At 41.3% G+C, this 18,211-nt stretch overlaps 1 protein-coding gene across 4 annotated transcripts in view; it reads left to right on the plus strand.

Moving 5' to 3' along the window:
• The window catches only part of LOC147010331 (limbic system-associated membrane protein-like), an 88,627-nt gene that overhangs the window by 49,882 nt on the left and 20,534 nt on the right, over positions 1-18,211 (plus strand). The window contains exons 8-9 of one of the 4 annotated variants that reach the window (XM_085859003.1): positions 13,811-13,843; positions 17,477-17,497. The exons of 1 other annotated variant lie outside the window; for it this stretch is intronic. In XM_085859003.1, the coding sequence (XP_085715129.1) occupies positions 13,811-13,843; positions 17,477-17,497 (54 nt within the window). The remainder of the gene's footprint in view (positions 1-13,810; positions 13,844-17,476; positions 17,498-18,211) is intronic. 2 more of the 4 variants (XM_085859004.1, XM_085859005.1) reach the window with 2 other exon arrangements.

The following is an 18,211-nucleotide window of genomic DNA, read 5'->3' on the forward strand; positions in this document are numbered from 1 at the left end:
GAACCCTTCAATATTCACTCTTATTTTCACCACATGCCTCACCTGGCAACTAGCTTCTCAAAGCAAGTGTTGAGAGGATTGCATTTACAGAGGAATTTGTTGCACAACACATGGCCTTTTGGGTATATAGCAAGAAATTTGCATCAATGAAGGTGAATATGAAAACAAAATTCATACTATATCCCCCATGGCTGGATGGTTAGTCATATGTATGAAGTTTCCCATCGATCTGTGAAGCAGTTCTGGAGAAGAATATTGTTTGTACAATTTTATTTTCATCCCATTATGGCCACGAGACCAGATGACCGATGACATCATAAGTTTAAGTCATCACTTAATTCGGATCATAGATCAAATACATGAAGTTTCAGATTTTTCGGAAAAGGATTTCGATTCAACCAATTATGGCTTGAATACCACCTCACCGATGATGTCATCGTAATCACCCCATATATCCCATGAGGAGTTGATGACGTATGCCAAGTTTCAATGTTTTTCGTTAAGCGGTTTGGGGAAAAAAAAAGTCCAAATTTTTCCTTCAATCCAATATGGCTGCCATACCATGTGACCTATGAAGTTCGAGCTATCATTTCTATAAAGGTTGGTCACCTTGATAGAAATAAATATGTATATACAGTATATGTATTTGCCCATTGTGTGCCAACACCATATCCAAATACAAAATTGCTGTTCTCATCAAAGGTGGCACTGAGTCAGTGGTGTAGCCACATCAGTAGCAAGACAATGGGGGTTCTGGAGCACATTCATTCACATTGAAGTCAATGGGGGAAAGGAGAAAAAGCATTACTTTTTATGTCAACAAGAAGGATCAAAATTCTTCGTATTTTGACTATTATACTTTTAATTTCTAAAAAAAAAAAAAAAATAAATCTAAAAAGAAAAAGACAATAGCATTAAAAATAAGAATAAAGAAAGACTAGAACGGCCCTCACGGATTGCAAAGTCTCACTTCGCTTGCTTATTCTGAACAAAAATACCATAATTAACTGAACACACCATTGTTGTAGCCCACTGCTATTATAGACCATATACCCGTTTCATTCATGCACCCTATTTAGTATTATGTATGATCACACACATTGTCATTACCCGTAGCTTCATTGATTATTATTGATTGATTATTAGGATATTTAACAACCACTTTTGTGCAAATTAAGGCTAAATTTGCATCACTGAAGGTGAATATGCAAACAAAATTCATACGATATCCCCCATGGCTCGATGTTTGGTCATATGCATGAAGTTTCCCATCGATCTGTTAAGCAGTTCTGGAGAATAATATTGTTTGTACATTTTTATTTTCAACCCAATGTGGTCACGAGACCAGATGACCGATGCCATCATAAGTTTAATTCATCACTCACTTCGGGTCATAGATCAGATGCATGAAGTTTCAGATTTTTTTGGAAAAGGATTTTGCTTCAACCAGTTATGGCTTGAATACCACCTCACCGATGATGTCATCGTAATCACCCCATATATCCCATGAGGAGTTGATGACGTATGCCAAGTTTCGATTTTTTTCGTTAAGCGTTTTGGGGAAAAAATATCCAAATTTTTCCTTCAATCCAATATGGTTGTCATACCATGTGACCTATGAAGTTAGAGTTATCGATAAAACATTTTCCATATATGCCTGGTGTTGGCTTAATCGTTAGGGTGGTGGGCTTGGGATCCTCGGATCCAGAGTTCAAATCTCACTCAGCTGTTGAATTAATATGAGGTGGGGTTGACTCAGCCTGTCTTCTTTCCGAGGTTGGCAAAATGTGTGCCAGCTTGCTGGTATCCTGTGTCGGAGTGGTGATACATCCAGGATTGTGCCCAATAGCTAAGGAGTCTGCTTAAGCAGCAACAACGCTGTGCACAGCGTATGGTCCCAATGGGTGGATGTACAACATACAAACAGACATATGTAAAATACACACACACACACAAATATATACCATGTACACACAATACAAATACATTTACATATACAATATCCATCCATTGGGGCCATACTCTGGGCAGAGTGTTGGTGCTGCCGAAGTAGTCTCCCTGGCTATTGGGCACAATCCTGGACGGGTCACCACTCCGACACAGGGAACAAGCATGCTGGCACTCATTTTGCCGACCTCAGAAGGATGACAGGCTGAGTCAACCCCACCTGGTATTAATTCAACAGCTAAATGGGATTTGAACTCAGGATCCAAGGATCCCAAGCCCACCACCACCCTAACTATTAAGCAAACACCAGGCATATATACAACACACACACACACACACACACACACACACACAGACACACACACACACACACACACACGTACACTCACACACTCACACACACACACACTCACACACCTATACACACATACACACACTCACACACTTATACACACACTCATATATTCTCACATACACACACAACATATACACACACACACACACACACACACACACACACACACACACACACACACACACACACACACACACACACACACACACACACACACACACACCTATACACACATATACATACATATACACACATACACACACCATATACACACACGCACACACACACACACACACAACAAGGAAACAACAAGGAAATCCAACACAGGTGGAGGCCATTCAGCCCATCATGCCTGTGCAAACACCACACCAACCCAAGATCCAAAGAAAATGCAAAAAAAAAAAAAAATTTTTAAAGGTTTTTAATTAAGGAAAGAAAAAAAAAATTGCATTTTCTTTTGGATTTTTTTTTCCTTTTCTTTTCTTCCCCTCGGGGAGGAGGCATGGGTTTGGTTAAAACACACAACCACAAAACCCCCCTTAACAAGACCCCGACCAACAGCACTCTGAACACAATCACCCATCAATACTCAAACTACCTAAAAGTCTTACCAACATCCCCATACCCCTCCACCTCCATAACTTCCAGGTGCCTATCTAATGCTAATATAAACGTATCTCCTGTTTCTGCTGCCACGACCTTTCCAGGGAGACCATTTCATACATTAACGACTCTCTGAGTGAAAGTCCCCGACCTTACTACCGTCTTAACTCTCCTCTCCTTCACTCTCAGGCTATGAACCCTGGTCCTATTACTGTCTACTCTGTTGAATAATTCATCTTCACTTATTTTATCAATACCTTTCTTTATCTTAAACATCTCCATCATATATCGTCGTAACCACCTCCTTTCTAGTGAATAAAGCCCTGGCTCCTTCAGCCGCTCCTCATAGCTTTATCTAGCTTGGCCTGGAATCAATCTAGTAGCCCTGTGCTGAACCCTCTCCATGGCATCCGTGACCTTGAGTTGTGGTTACCAAAACTACACACAATATTCTCGATGTGGCCCTCAATAAATTCCTGTACAATCATAACACCACCTCTTTTGATTTATAATTGATCCCCCTCCGAATACAACCTAAAACCCTATTTGCTCTGCCTATAGCTGACTGGCACTGTGCTACCTGCTTACCTCCCGTATATATGACCACCCGAGATCCTTCTCCTGGGTGACACGCTCCAAAATTACCCCTTACATCCTGTCATCTCTATTTTCATTGTTCTTTCCCATCCCCAACACCTTACACTTGCTCAGGTTAAATTACATCTGTCCAGCTTTTTCCCAATCTATACAAGTATCAATACTCTCTTGTATCTGATCACCACTCCCTCTGCTATCCACCTCACCTTCAAGCTTTGTGTCATCTGAAAATTTGGAAAGCCTACTCTTCACCCCATTATCCAAATCATTGATGCAAATATTGAATAGTTATGGTCCGAGTACTGATCCCTGAGATACCCCACTACTTATATCCTCCCAGCAAGACATCCTCCCACTCAGAGCCAATCTTTGCTTCCCACCACCAAGCCAAGTTCCAATGCAATTAGCTGCCTGACCAGACATTCCACAAGCCCTCACCATGGCTAACAACCTCCGATGTGGTACCTTCTCAAATACCTTCTTTAAATCTAGATATACTATGTCCACTGCCTTTTCCTCATCCACCCAATCAGACACTGCTTCATGGAACTCTAAAAGATTTGTTAAACAGGAACTACCTTTGGTAAACCCATGCTGACTACCTTTCATTAGTTTGTATTTATTCAAATGGTTCCTCATCCAGTCTTTAATTAATGTCTCCAACACCTTCCCCATAACTGGTCAAACTAACAGGTCTACAATTTCCCAATTCTTCTCTGGATCCTTTCTTAAATAACGGTGTTACATTTGCTACTCTCCAATCCTCCGGTACCTGTCCTGACTCCAGGGAACTATTGAAAATATCCGTTACCATCTCGCTTACCTGCTCAGCCACCTCCATCAATACTCTCGGGTACATACTATCTGGACCCGGAGCCTTATCTTCTCTTAGATTACCGAGCTGTTCCTTTACTTCCTTCACTCCAACATGGATCTTCTGTAAAAGTCCTTCCTCGCCTCCTCGAGAGATACTCTCAGCTGTTGGCAATTCTCCTGACTGTTCTTGTGTAAAAGTTGAAGAAAAATACCTGTTTAATAAGCCTGCCATCTCACTTTCATCACAAACCACTCTCCCGGTGCTATTCCTCAATGGGCCCACACTGGTCAGAACCTGTTCTTTTCCCCTGATTTAATTAAAGAAATCCTTGTTATTATGTTTAATATTCTTAGCCATGTCCTTCTCATACTCTCTTTTGACTTGCCGAGTTATTTTCTTAACTTGCCTCTGTTTACTCCGATAGCGATGTCAATGTAACTCCAGTCCTGTTATTTTAAACCAAATAAATACCTTTTACTTCTCCTTAATCACGTTCCTTATCTCACTGTTCAACCATCCTGGTCTCTTTCTACTTCGAGTTTTACACCTCATTGGAATGTACTTACTCTGTACTGTACACATTTACTCCTTGAAGGTTTCCCATTTCTCTGATGCTGATTGTCATGTTGTTAGATTCTCCCAATCTACATCACCTCCTCATACTCAATCTCTCCTCCTCAGCAATATTCAATCTCTCCTCATACCCTCAAAGTTTGCCTTCCTGAATTCTAATAGTCTTACCCTACTATCCTGAACCCTTAACAGAATCTTTGCACACATAATGTTATGGTCACTTGCTTCTAAATGCTCCCCAACCTCCACCTCCTCCACCATATTGGGATCGTTACTTAAAAGGAGGTCTAACAATGCACTCCCCCTCGTGGACTTATCGACAAACTGGGTTAAAAAGCAATCTTGGAATAAAACCAGGAAATCCTCATCTGCTCTGCCCTTTCCCTGTTCCTGGACACAATCTATCCCTGGCAAGTTAAAATCCCCCGTAATCAATACTCTTCAATACTTCAAAACCACATGCCCTTTTGAATTCTTCATGTACTCCTCCTTCCTCCTCTTCCTTCACAACTGGAGCCATACAAAAGCATCCTACCAGTGTCTTCCTGTTTTTACAATCTCGAATCTCTACCCATACAGAATCCTCAACATTTATTCCTTCCTTAATGTCACCCCTTTCTCTTGATGCATTGCTGTCCTTGACCCAAATTACTCCTCCTCCTATTCTCTCCTTCCAATCACACCGAGACACCTTGTAACCTTCTAATCCTGTCCGGTTACTCTCCTCCTTAAACCATGTCTCACTCACTACAACTATATCGTACTCCTCGCTATCTACTTTGGCTTCAAGCTCTTCCATCTTATTGTTTAAACTTCTGACATTGTATCGAATATATTTAATTTTTCCCTTCCTGAAATTCTATTTTCCTCACTGGCCTAACTCATCCCAATTACTTCATCCGTTCCTTCCTTTAAAGATTCCCCACCCTCCACTGACCTAAAAAAAAAGCCTGAATTCCTTCCTCAATTCCCACTGCAAACCTTGCTGCCCCCTTTCAATTTAATATACGGCCATCATTCTGGAAACACTCCCTTTGTCCCCTAAATGATTCCCACTGCTTCTTAAATGTAAAGCCTTCCTCCCCACACCATTCTTCCAGCCATTGGTTGATGTCTTTTGCTCTGCTCATAATTTCTATATTGTTTCCTAATCTTGGGAGAATCCCAGAAAACATGACCTCACAACCCTTTGCTTTCAGCCACTTTCCCAATATTCTGTATCTATCTTTCAAAACCTCTTAGTAAACTTACCCGACATCATTCACACCTAGGTGTACCACAACCAACTTCTTCCTGTCATAACCCGATACAATATTGTTTATCCTTCCTTCAATGTCCCCAACTCCCGCTCCTTAAAAACTACACAGAGTTCTGTGTCTACAATCCTTCCTACAGAATGAAAAATCTACATATTTAATAATCTCATCACCCACAAAAACTGTCTCCCATACCTCATTTCTACCAATTTCTATTGCTGCACCTCCTCCACTGCCTGCACCCACTGCACCACCGCACCCCCCACCGCCTGCCCCCATTGCACCCTCACCACTTCCACTATCCTCAGCAACCTCACTCCACATCCGTAACCAACTATTATCTCCAAATTTCTCACATTCTGCTACTTGCTGCAAATTATCGATGCGTTCCTTCAACCTGGTGATAACCTTCCTCAAGTGGACGATTTCCTCACACTTCCTACAACAATAAGAACCCTCTGCTTCCCCCATTGTTGACGTGGCCCACATTGAGCAACTGTAACATTTTACGTCCTCCTCATCCTTTCTCCTTCGCTCTCTATTTATAACCTTCTTCACCGCCATACTCCCAAGGCCCCAACTGACTTCACGCTAAACTTATCACGAGGCCTCGCCCTGCTTCCTTCAATAAACTAACTCAACTACCCACTAAAACTGTTATGAACGCAACACGAAAAAAAAATAAGTACAGTTCCACAAACCCTGACACAAATCTCGATAACAAAACACGCAAAACGCTTTAGGACTGGAAACTTAGCTTTACAGGGCCTGGAAGGAGGGCTGGACTGGAAGGAGATCGTGCACCAATCCCTGAACAGGAAGTCTGGAAGTGACCCGCCACGCACGCACGCATGCACGCACGCGCACGCACGCACACACAGCAATAACCCCGTATCCATTTTTTGGATGAGACTAATCAGCAAAATCATTTTGAAATATACTGTAAACCCTTTAACTTGGTGGGTTTGGAGATCACAGGTAACCTCTTGTGTTCCGTCTTAGTTATCGTGAGTTTAATTTGGAGCAATCATGGTGTTTGAGCTCAGCTGTGATGGTTATGTCCCATCACGACAATTTATTGTTTCTCGTGCACCGTAAATAATGAAATTTGAAACTTGGAGAAAAGTGATTATTGTTCGCAGTTTCGACTTTAAACATATAATTGTAAATCAGCGGGACTGCTGCGGTGCAGGTGGTAACTGAGACGTACAGCACATACTGTACTGTACTGTACTGTACCTATCTTGGTGTCAGTACTTCATTGGTGTAATCTTCCATGTAATCGTCATCAATTTCTTTGTTTTCTGTTATTGTTGCCCTTCATGATTTTTGACCATTGCTCTCAAGAGGAAAACTGTTGCTGGTGGTGAACGAAGTGCAAAAAAAAATCCGAGGAAAGTGATGTCTTTGACTCAGAAAGTGGAGGCTTTAGATAAGCTTGGTGGAGGCTTTACATAAGCTTGGTGGAAGCTTTAGATAAGCTTGGTGGAGGCTTTACATAAGCTTGGTGGAGGCTTGAGATAAGCTTGGTGGAGGCGAGAGCTCATTTATTTTACTTATTTGCTGGTTTTCGGAGCTGCATAATGATTTATAAAAGAAACACATCACCAGATTATGAGAATGGCACTCGGTAGATCACATACCTCCAGCACACATTACCTGATCCATGAAAACATATTGGGCCCAATACATTTTTGAAATATCATTCTATACAGGATTAAATCATTTTTGGCCCGATCTCTCGATGGTGAAGAATCACTTTAAAAATTAAATAATTCTCATATCCCGATCCATATCTTCACCAAAATTGAATCAATTCGTCTTTGCCAGTCCACCAAGTTTCATCCGAATCCGTCCACAACTTGTTGAGATATCCTGCACACAAATAGACAGAGAGGTGTGAAATCATAACCTCCTTCCACCTTCAGTAGCGGAGGTAACAAAGGGAAACTATTTCAAGATGGGGCTGGCAGGATGGTCTCAGCTCAAGAGGTAAGCACAGTCACCATCTCGCCTGGGTTTGAATCCTGACCTATCCATAAACATGCAGGGTGATTCATAAATGCGTGTACCATCCCGCGGATGGATGTTAAACTGGGCATCCCGTCTGCCAGCATTAGCTGACCCAAACGAGAACGTCCAGAGTAGATCATCCAGACCCAGTTTAAGGGTCCTTGCCTGCTGTCCTCCTCTCTCTCCCCCTCCACCGCACTCCAGCACGTTTCAAGTGCTGACAACCATGGCGCAGAGGTTGCAGACTGAAGCTCCAGCCCACCGATATCAACTATGATGTATATATTTTATCTACTATGACACGATGGGCTCCCCCTTCACCTGCCGGTCCAAAGGGAGGTGGTGAATGTCGGTGGTGATGGTGATTGAGCAATGGCAGCGGTGGTGTAGCATAGCGGTTGTCATGTGGTGATTCGTGATGTCGGTGGTCGGTCGTTCATTGTGGCTGTTAATGGTGAAGGTAAGCGAGTTTGGGTTGTGGTCTGATGGTGTGGTGATTTTTATAAAGGAATCTTGATGGTGTATGAAATGTTGTAATGTTGGAGTTTGTGTCTGGTGAAGTCTGAGGTGGAAAGTGTGGTGGATAATGGTGGTGGTTTGATTGGGAAATGTTACATGTATGCAAATAACATGCCGCTGTTGCTCTGGTCCTTGGTGTGCACGCATGCCTTCATGAAGAAAGATGGTGTGCCACAAAGCAAAATAATATGAAGAATGAAAGATGAGTAAAGAATGGAAAGAAATACATGACTTAAAGCCCACGCAACGCATATTATCTCATAAACCCACGATACATAACCCTCGGGGGAGTGCCGGCTTTGCAGAACTGCAGCAATATATATATATATATATATATATATTTACATATTAGTTGCGGGCTGGGGATCGGGTGAGAAGACCACCAGGGGGGGGGGGAGCTATCTTGGGCTCCCACCAGACTCCCCGGAATCGCAGGCCATCGCACATGGATAATTCTGCGACGCGGCGGGTCGCTTACCGACCGTGAACGCCAATAACTCAACCACGTGACTTAGGGTCCTCCGTCTAGTTTATCCGGTTACCTAAAAATAATCACGTGATTTCATTACCGGGGGACACGCCTCGGTACGCCTTGTCCGAACCAGATCACTTTACCGGATCAGATGCATCCGAGCGACACTGCCAAGGATGTACCGGCTAAAAGAAATGGATCGTTGGGAATAAAGTCCCGGCTAGGTTAGAAAACGGACCATGCTGGATCAATGAGAGAAAAGATGAAAACGAGCTGGGAACATTTCTACAAAGGATTTATTAACAGGCAGGCGAGGAAAGATATGTGGCACAGTGAGTATAGCTTTTATTGTTGTGTGTGAGCAGAGATAGGAAGAAATGTGAGAGGTGCAGCAATAATACAAGCAACTTACAAAAACAGACAGAGCAGAGTTATTCCGATATAATTCTTGAACAATCTTTACGGAAGTGAGGACAAATGCCATAACGGAAGTGAGGACACACACACACACACACACACACACACACACACACACACACACACACACACACACACACACACACACACACACACACACACACACACACACACACACACCGATGAAGAGGAGTTAACAAAGAGAAAAAGAGGAGAGGAGATGAGGCTAACGGTCTCGCAATATCTTGCACCATTGCCCGATCACGCCATCAATACGTTTTGGGGGGATGTTCTGCTGGGCGATACCTCCCTGACAGCTGGCACGTCATCTCCCGATTTGTGGCACTTCGAGCTGCTAACCGTCGATGCAGGGAGATGGCGCGCCCGACAGACGTTAAGGAAGGACTTTGGGTGGAGTCAGAAGGTGGAGTCTGGAGCAATGGGTGGATGGGTAGAGTCAGCGACAAGGCGTTGATGAAGGGGTGGAGCCAGCACGCGAAGTCAGAAGCAAGTGGGAGTAGAAAGGCAATGAGGCGGTGAAGAAGGCAGTCAGCTGGCAAATTGGTAAAGAAGGGCGCAGCCAGCAGGCAAATGGGCAGACTGTCGATCCCAAGCCAGACAGAATGAGCCGACAGGAATGAGCAGACAGGAGCGGTGGGCAGGAACGATGACAAGAACTGGCACTCGAACTGGAACTGGAGCTGGAGCTGGAGCTGGAACTGGAACTGAAATCCACCAGCAGATGGGAATACAGTGCAGGAAAAATGACCACTAGCCTAGGACGAGCCTACAGGAATGAGCAGACAGGGGCGGTGAGCAGGAACGACACTACCATCCTGCGACTCATCCTTTCATAGATCCCGTGATGCAGGTGGGGGTGACGACCTGAAGCGATGTCTTCATCCGAATCGGGCACTTTGATTGGGCCCCAGCATGCGGGCCGGCCGCTATGACAGTAAGCGGCTCCACTTTACTTCCATCCAGATGGTTCTAAGCTGCGGAATCATCTTGCTCTGGGCACTGTGACTCAAATCGTCCTGCATCAAACTCCTGGGCCATCCACGGTGACCGGCGGTCAGCGCCAGTCAATGTGCTGCCGGTCTGTAAGCCATGCGGCCCGAGCTGCACAGAACACCTCTGCCTGGCTGCAGCCTCGCCGGCGGAGAGGCGAGCAGACGCTTGCCGTTTGCGGGAGACACCGCGGCCATGGTGGCCAGTGAAAACCGACGATAAGATGCTATGGTAACACATGCGCACACCCCAACACGATGCGTGCCATTCGTGCCTTGCTCCGTGTGCGATAATAAATTATCCCGGGACTGCAAGTGGGTCCGCCGCCATTAAGCACGTGGCCATTTATCGAAGGTGGTGTCCTGTGCACGGTGCCAGCCGTTATCTGTGCCAGGTAATTGAAGAAAGGATTTGATTTAATTATTAGATGGAGATTCGGATTGAAGAAGAGTGCGCCTCGTGCATACTGTAATTTGTTAGCACTTGGTGTTCCGCTCCGTCTACTTCCTCAGCGCGGAATTCCTGCAGTGCGCTGTTAGGTTGGTTATCCTTTTGGTCTCGGTATAGCATTCCTGCAGTGACGAGGTCGTGGTGGTTATGCTTCTCGTCGCCTGAACAGTGGGTGGGGGGTTATCGTTGCGCTGCACCTGCTTCATGCAGCACTGGCGTTTATTATTGGCTTCTACTGCTGTCCTTGTGTGAAAATTACTGCTGGGCTGCACGTGTTCCAGGCAGCGTGTGCGTTTCGTGTTGGTTTTCCTCGTTTTTTACAGATGGGTGTCCGAGGCCTGCCGACCTCGCGAGGACCCCTTGCTTGGATTTACCTCAGGAATAGAGAAAAAAAGAATAGGAATGAAGTTCAGAGGTTTAAACAGACCTAGCTATGAGATTTACCCAACACACTTGTCCCTTTTGTCCCACTAGACAGGAAGGAAGGGACTATCTGAACATACATTAATGAAATAACTGCCTGGGGACCACTGTATGTTGGCTGCTATTGGTGTTGGAGTGATGTGGTTTCCAGAACCGCAACATATATATATATATATATATATATATATATATATATATATATATATATATATATATATATATATATATATCTCTTCTTCTTCTTCTTCTTTCGGCTGCTCCCATTAGGGGTTGCCACAGCGGATCATCCGTATGATCCGCATAGTGATTTGGCACATGTTTTACGCCGGATGCCCTTCCTGACACAACCCTCGTCGCCTCTTATGACACAGGGATATGGTACACTTATTTTAACCGGGGTATACACCGGCCCAGTACACTGGTACTCATTTCGCCGACCTCGGAAGGATGACAGGCTGAGTCAACCCCCTGGTGTATTAATTCAGTGGCCCAACGGGGCTTGAACTCAGGACCTTTTGGATCCCAAGCCGCTGCCCTAACCACTGCGCCAACACACCAGGCATATATATATATATATATATATATATATATATATATATATATATATATATATATATATATATATATATATATATATATATATATATATATATATATATATATATATATATATATATATATATATATATAAATATATATATATATATATATATATATATATATATATATATATATATATATATATATATATATATATATATATATATATATATATCCAAAGGGTGGAACATAAAACGAATGCCTGCAGGGATGGTGATTTTTCAACACATGCACCAGGGTGGGTACACATCGTCTATCTTTACTTGTGATGCATATCTAATAACACAATTAATTACTCTACACTTACTCTATGACATTTAATAAGGAACTAACTTAACTAAACTAAGCAATGTTAGCCTCTTGGAGTCAGTCAATATACATTTTTTTTTAAATGTACAAAAGTTAAAAGAGAATATTTTTGATCCTTCTGTTTGAGAAAAAGGTCATGCTTTTCTCCTTCCTTATTGGCTTCAATATTAATTTATGCACTCCAGAACCCCCATTCTGTCCCGACTCACATCTACAGATTGATGCCTCCTTGCTCACAAGTCAATGTGAGTAATAAGTAATTTTGAACATGTAGTCAATGGACGTGCCTCCTTATGAGCATGTTTGATCTTCCTTGATGGATATTTAGAACTTGAAGCATTGCTGTTCCATAGATGGAGTATTCCATCCCTTCTCTCCCTTGTATATACATGAACAAGGATTCAAACTTCCAGTCCAAAATGCACTTATATAAAGAGCTGTCATCTTCAGAGCCAAGTACAACTTCCTGTCCAGTGTATAACAGCTTGTTCCCTTAAAGCTCCATGAAAATCAAACTGGCACATTGCACACATTTCCACAGTAGCCTTGTGAGCACGTTTGAGCGTTTTGCTCTGTTCATATTTTCCTGATCTTTATTTTTACCCAATCAGAATTAATCCCAAAGCATTAATGCAAATATAAATAAGAACAATTACCTGATTACAGAACATACAATGAGTAATTATAATGGATTAAAATTTCTGATTCCAGTCATGTGCTACTCCCCAACCCTACCCACACCTTGCTATGTTCCTTCAAGCCTGTTTTCCTTCCTAACACTAATGCTAATCCAAACCCTAACCCCCGAGCTACTCCCCACCCTACCCACACCTTGCTGTGTTACTCCATGCGTCTTTCCCTTCCTAACCTGATTGCTGACCCGAATCCAAATCCAAACCCTGACCCCCAACACTGACCCTAATCTAAATCCTGACCCTAACCCTGGCCTAACGCTGACCCGAATAGATATTCTCCAACCTCACTCATACCTCATTGTGTTCCTATGTACTGTTTCCCTTTATTAGAAATCCTAACCATAGTAGCTACACCCAAACCCTACTCACAGTTTGCTGTGTTTCTCCATACTAGTTTATTTTCCTAACCCCCATTGGCCTGCACTTCCTTCCTTTTCACATTGCACCTTCCCCTTCATTTTCTTGGGCTTTGTCCTTTGTCGTACTGAGTCCTCCCTTGTCTCTTTCCCATACGGAGACCACTCATTACCCGTTGTCGTACCGAGCCCTCCCTTTACCCATTGTCATAACGAGCCTGCCCTTTTACTGTGCTCACTATGACAGTGATTCCTCACTCTTGATCCTGAGTTTATCTTTGGCTTCCTGAACCTGCACATTGTTACCATGCAATCCCATTCCCAATGAAACCTTACTTCCATGTTTCACCCCCACCCTCATTCCACTTACCTTTTTTCTCATTACCTTTGACCTCAGAAACACCGACTGAATCCACAAATAGGGTCAAAGGTGGGTGAATACATCATAACAGTAAATTTTGTGCTTCACCATTAACTCATGCAGTTTGACTAACGATGGCATTTAAACTGTCATTTTGTGGTTCAGTGTTATCTATCTCCCATTGGAATCTTTGTGAGTCAAAGTCGGTGATATAAAACAAAATGTAATGTAATTTTCCAAATCAAAGTATAATAATCATAATATTATCATTGTAATTATGTTCTTCAAATTGCAAACCTATGAGGAAATCATTTCTTTATCATGACAATTATTCATGTCTTTAAAACAAGGCTTCCATTGGACTTTCTAATCAGCACGGTTTTGAAAACCAACACCTACCATTGCACCTAACTTTCATTGTGACCTTAAACGGAAAACTAACTGTGGCCTAAAACCTAAAAATAACTGTGGCCTTAAACCTAAAACTGTGGCCTAAAACCTAAACATAACTGTTGCCATAAACTGAAAACTAACTGTGGCCTAAAACCTAAAAATAACTGGCCTTAAACCTAAAACTGTGGCCTAAAACCTAAAAATAACTGTGGCCTAAAACCTAAAACTGTGGCCTAAAACCTGAAAATACCTTAAAATTCAGTTGCCTTAAACTGAAAACTAACTGTGGCCTAAAACCTAAAAATAACTGGCCTTAAACCTAAAAATAACTGGCCTTAAACCTAAAACTGTGGCCTAAAACCTAAAAATAACTGTTGCCTTAAACTGAAAACTAGCTGTGGCCTAAAACCTAAAAATAACTGTGGCCTAAAACCAAAAAATAACTGTGGCCTAAAACCTAAAAATAACTGTGGCCTAAAACTAACTGTGGCCTTAAACTGAAAACTAACTGTGATCTAAAACCTAAAAGTAACTGTTGCCTCAAACCTAAGACTAACTCTGGCCTTAAACCTTAAACTAATTGTTGCCTAAAACCTAAAATTAACTGTGACCTAAAACCTAAAATTAACTTTTGCCTTAAACCTAAAAGTAACTATTGCCTTAAACCTAAAACTAACTGTGACCTAAAACCTAAAAGTAACTGTTGCCTTAAACCTAAAACTAACTATTGCCTGAAACCTAAAACTAAGTGTGACCGAAAACCTAAAAGTAATTCTTGCCTTAAAATTAAAGCTAATTGTGGCCTAAAACCTAAAACTCACTGTTGCCTTAAACATAAAACTAACTGTGGCCTTAAACCTAAAACTAAGTGTGACCTAAAACCTAAAAGTAACTGTTGCCGAAAACCTAAAACTAACTGTTGCCGAAAACCTAAAACTAACTGTTGCCGAAAACTAACTGTGGCCTTAAACCTAAAATTAACTGTGGCCTTAAACCTAAAACTAACTGTGACCTTAAACCTAAAACTAACTGTGACCTTAAACCTAAAAGTAACTGTTGCTAAAACCTAACACTAACTATTGCATAAAACCTAAAACTAACTGTGACCTTAAACCTAAAAGTAACTGTTGCCTAAAACCTAACACTAACTATTGCCTAAAACCTAAAACTGTGGCCTAAAACCTAAACATAACTGTTGCCGTAAACTGAAAACTAACTGTGGCCTAAAACCTAAAACTAACTGTGGCCTTAAACATAAAACTAACTGTGGCCTTAAACCTAAAACTAACTGTAGCCTTAAACCTAAAACTAAGTGTGACCTAAAACCTAAAAGTAACTGTTGCCGAAAACCTAAAACTAACTGTTGCCGAAAACTAACTGTGGCCTTAAACCTAAAATTAACTGTTGCCTTAAACCTAAGACTAACTCTGGCCTTAAACCTTAAACTAATTGTTGCCTAAAACCTAAAATTAACTGTGACCTAAAACCTAAAATTAACTGTTGCCTTAAACCTAAAAGTAACTATTGCCTTAAACCTAAAACTAACTGTGACCTAAAACCTAAAAGTAACTGTTGCCTTAAACCTAAAACTAACTGTTGCCGAAAACTAACTGTGGTCTTAAACCTAAAATTAACTGTTGCCTTAAACCTAAGACTAACTCTGGCCTTAAACCTTAAACTAATTGTTGCCTAAAACCTAAAATTAACTGTGACCTAAAACCTAAAATTAACTGTTGCCTTAAACCTAAAAGTAACTATTGCCTTAAACCTAAAACTAACTGTGATCTAAAACCTAAAAGTAACTGTTGCCTCAAACCTAAGACTAACTCTGGCCTTAAACCTTAAACTAATTGTTGCCTAAAACCTAAAATTAACTGTGACCTAAAACCTAAAATTAACTGTTGCCTTAAACCTAAAAGTAACTATTGCCTTAAACCTAAAACTAACTGTGACCTAAAACCTAAAAGTAACTGTTGCCTTAAACCTAAAACTAACTATTGCCTGAAACCTAAAACTAAGTGTGACCGAAAACCTAAAAGTAATTCTTGCCTTAAAATTAAAGCTAATTGTGGCCTAAAACCTAAAACTCACTGTTGCCTTAAACATAAAACTAACTGTGGCCTTAAACCTAAAACTAAGTGTGACCTAAAACCTAAAAGTAACTGTTGCCGAAAACCTAAAACTAACTGTTGCCGAAAACCTAAAACTAACTGTTGCCGAAAACTAACTGTGGCCTTAAACCTAAAATTAACTGTGGCCTTAAACCTAAAACTAACTGTGACCTTAAACCTAAAACTAACTGTGACCTTAAACCTAAAACTAACTGTGACCTTAAACCTAAAAGTAACTGTTGCTAAAACCTAACACTAACTATTGCATAAAACCTAAAACTAACTGTGACCTTAAACCTAAAAGTAACTGTTGCCTAAAACCTAACACTAACTATTGCCTAAAACCTAAAACTAGCTGTTGCCTTAAACGTAAAACTAACTGTGGCTTTAAACCTAAAACTGTGGCCTAAAACCTAAACATAACTGTTGCCGTAAACTGAAAACTAACTGTGGCCTAAAACCTAAAACTAACTGTGGCCTTAAACATAAAACTAACTGTGGCCTTAAACCTAAAACTAACTGTGGCCTTAAACCTAAAACTAAGTGTGACCTAAAACCTAAAAGTAACTGTTGCCTTAAACCTAAAACTAACTGTTGCCGAAAACTAACTGTGGCCTTAAACCTAAAATTAACTGTTGCCTTAAACCTAAAACTAACTGTGACCTTTCAACCTAAAACTAACTGTGACCTTAAACCTAAAACTAACTGTGACCTGAAACCTAAAAGTAATTGTTTCCTAAAACCAAACACTAACTATTGCCTAAAACCTAAAACTAACTGTGCCTAAAACCTAACACTAACTATTGCCTAAAACCTACAACTAGCTGTTGCCTTAAACGTCAAACTAACTGTTGCCGAAAAACTAAAACTAACTGTGACCATAAAGCTAACCAGAACTGAAATCATAATCTTAACTCTCACCCTAATATGGAAGCTCACTTAGAGCCAATCAATAAACTCAGCTCTAAACCAATTGTGAACCAACCAATTGCTGGTCCATGGCTGGACTAAAACCTTTTATTTACTTATTCATCATAATGCATCATCATTCCTTTACATGAACTCCACCACCTTTATTTAAATGAATTATTTATGTTGTTGCATTCCTCATTCATCATTTAATTTGTTTTTTCATATCCTTTTCTTTTTTCCTTCCGTCTCACTTCCACCCATGTCCTAAAACCAACCCTTTCCCCAGAAGACAGCTCCCATCGGAGAGGTTGGTTGGTTAGACATATTCTAGCATGTAGAAGGGGGTCATACCTCTGGATTATTTTACACTGTTTAACAGAATGCTTTTCAAAATTGTACATGATCATTTTTCAATAGAAATGAGAAAAGAAAACTAATATTGAAATATAACTCTCCACTCCCTCCCCTCCTTCGGTGAAAGATCTTCAGCAAATTTTGTGAGCATGTGCGGAAGTGTGGAAATAACAATGCTGTAGATTGCTGTGTGGTCCTGAAGGGTGTAAAAATGGAGCACGAGGCAAGAAAGAGAAAGTGGAGAACAGATGAACGTCAATTTCAAGAAAAATGGATCCAAAATTACTTTTTCATGGATTCAGCGGTCTTACCTGCCAGTCATCTGCTGGGGCAATGGAGTCCAATATCATACGGCGTTATGAAACTTAACATGCAACCTCATACTGCAAAACACTCATACTCATACAATCTCATACTCCGAGAAAGATGCATGAAATGAAAACTCAAAAGAAGAAAAAAAAAAGCTATGCACCCATCAGGGAGCGCTTGTAAAAACCAGGCAAGGAGCACTTGTAAGAACCCAGCAAGGAGTGCTTGTAAGAACCCATCAAGGAGTGCTTGTAAGAACCCAGCAAGGAGTGCTTGTAAGAACCCAGCAAGAAGTGCTTGTAATAACCCAGCAAGGAGCGCTTGTAATAACCCATCAAGTAGCGCTTGTAAGAACCCA

This window comes from Eptatretus burgeri, chromosome 16 (genome assembly GCF_056783735.1).
Source record: "Eptatretus burgeri isolate ZD-2024b chromosome 16, Ebu_testis_v1, whole genome shotgun sequence".
Lineage (NCBI taxonomy): Eukaryota > Metazoa > Chordata > Myxini > Myxiniformes > Myxinidae > Eptatretus > Eptatretus burgeri.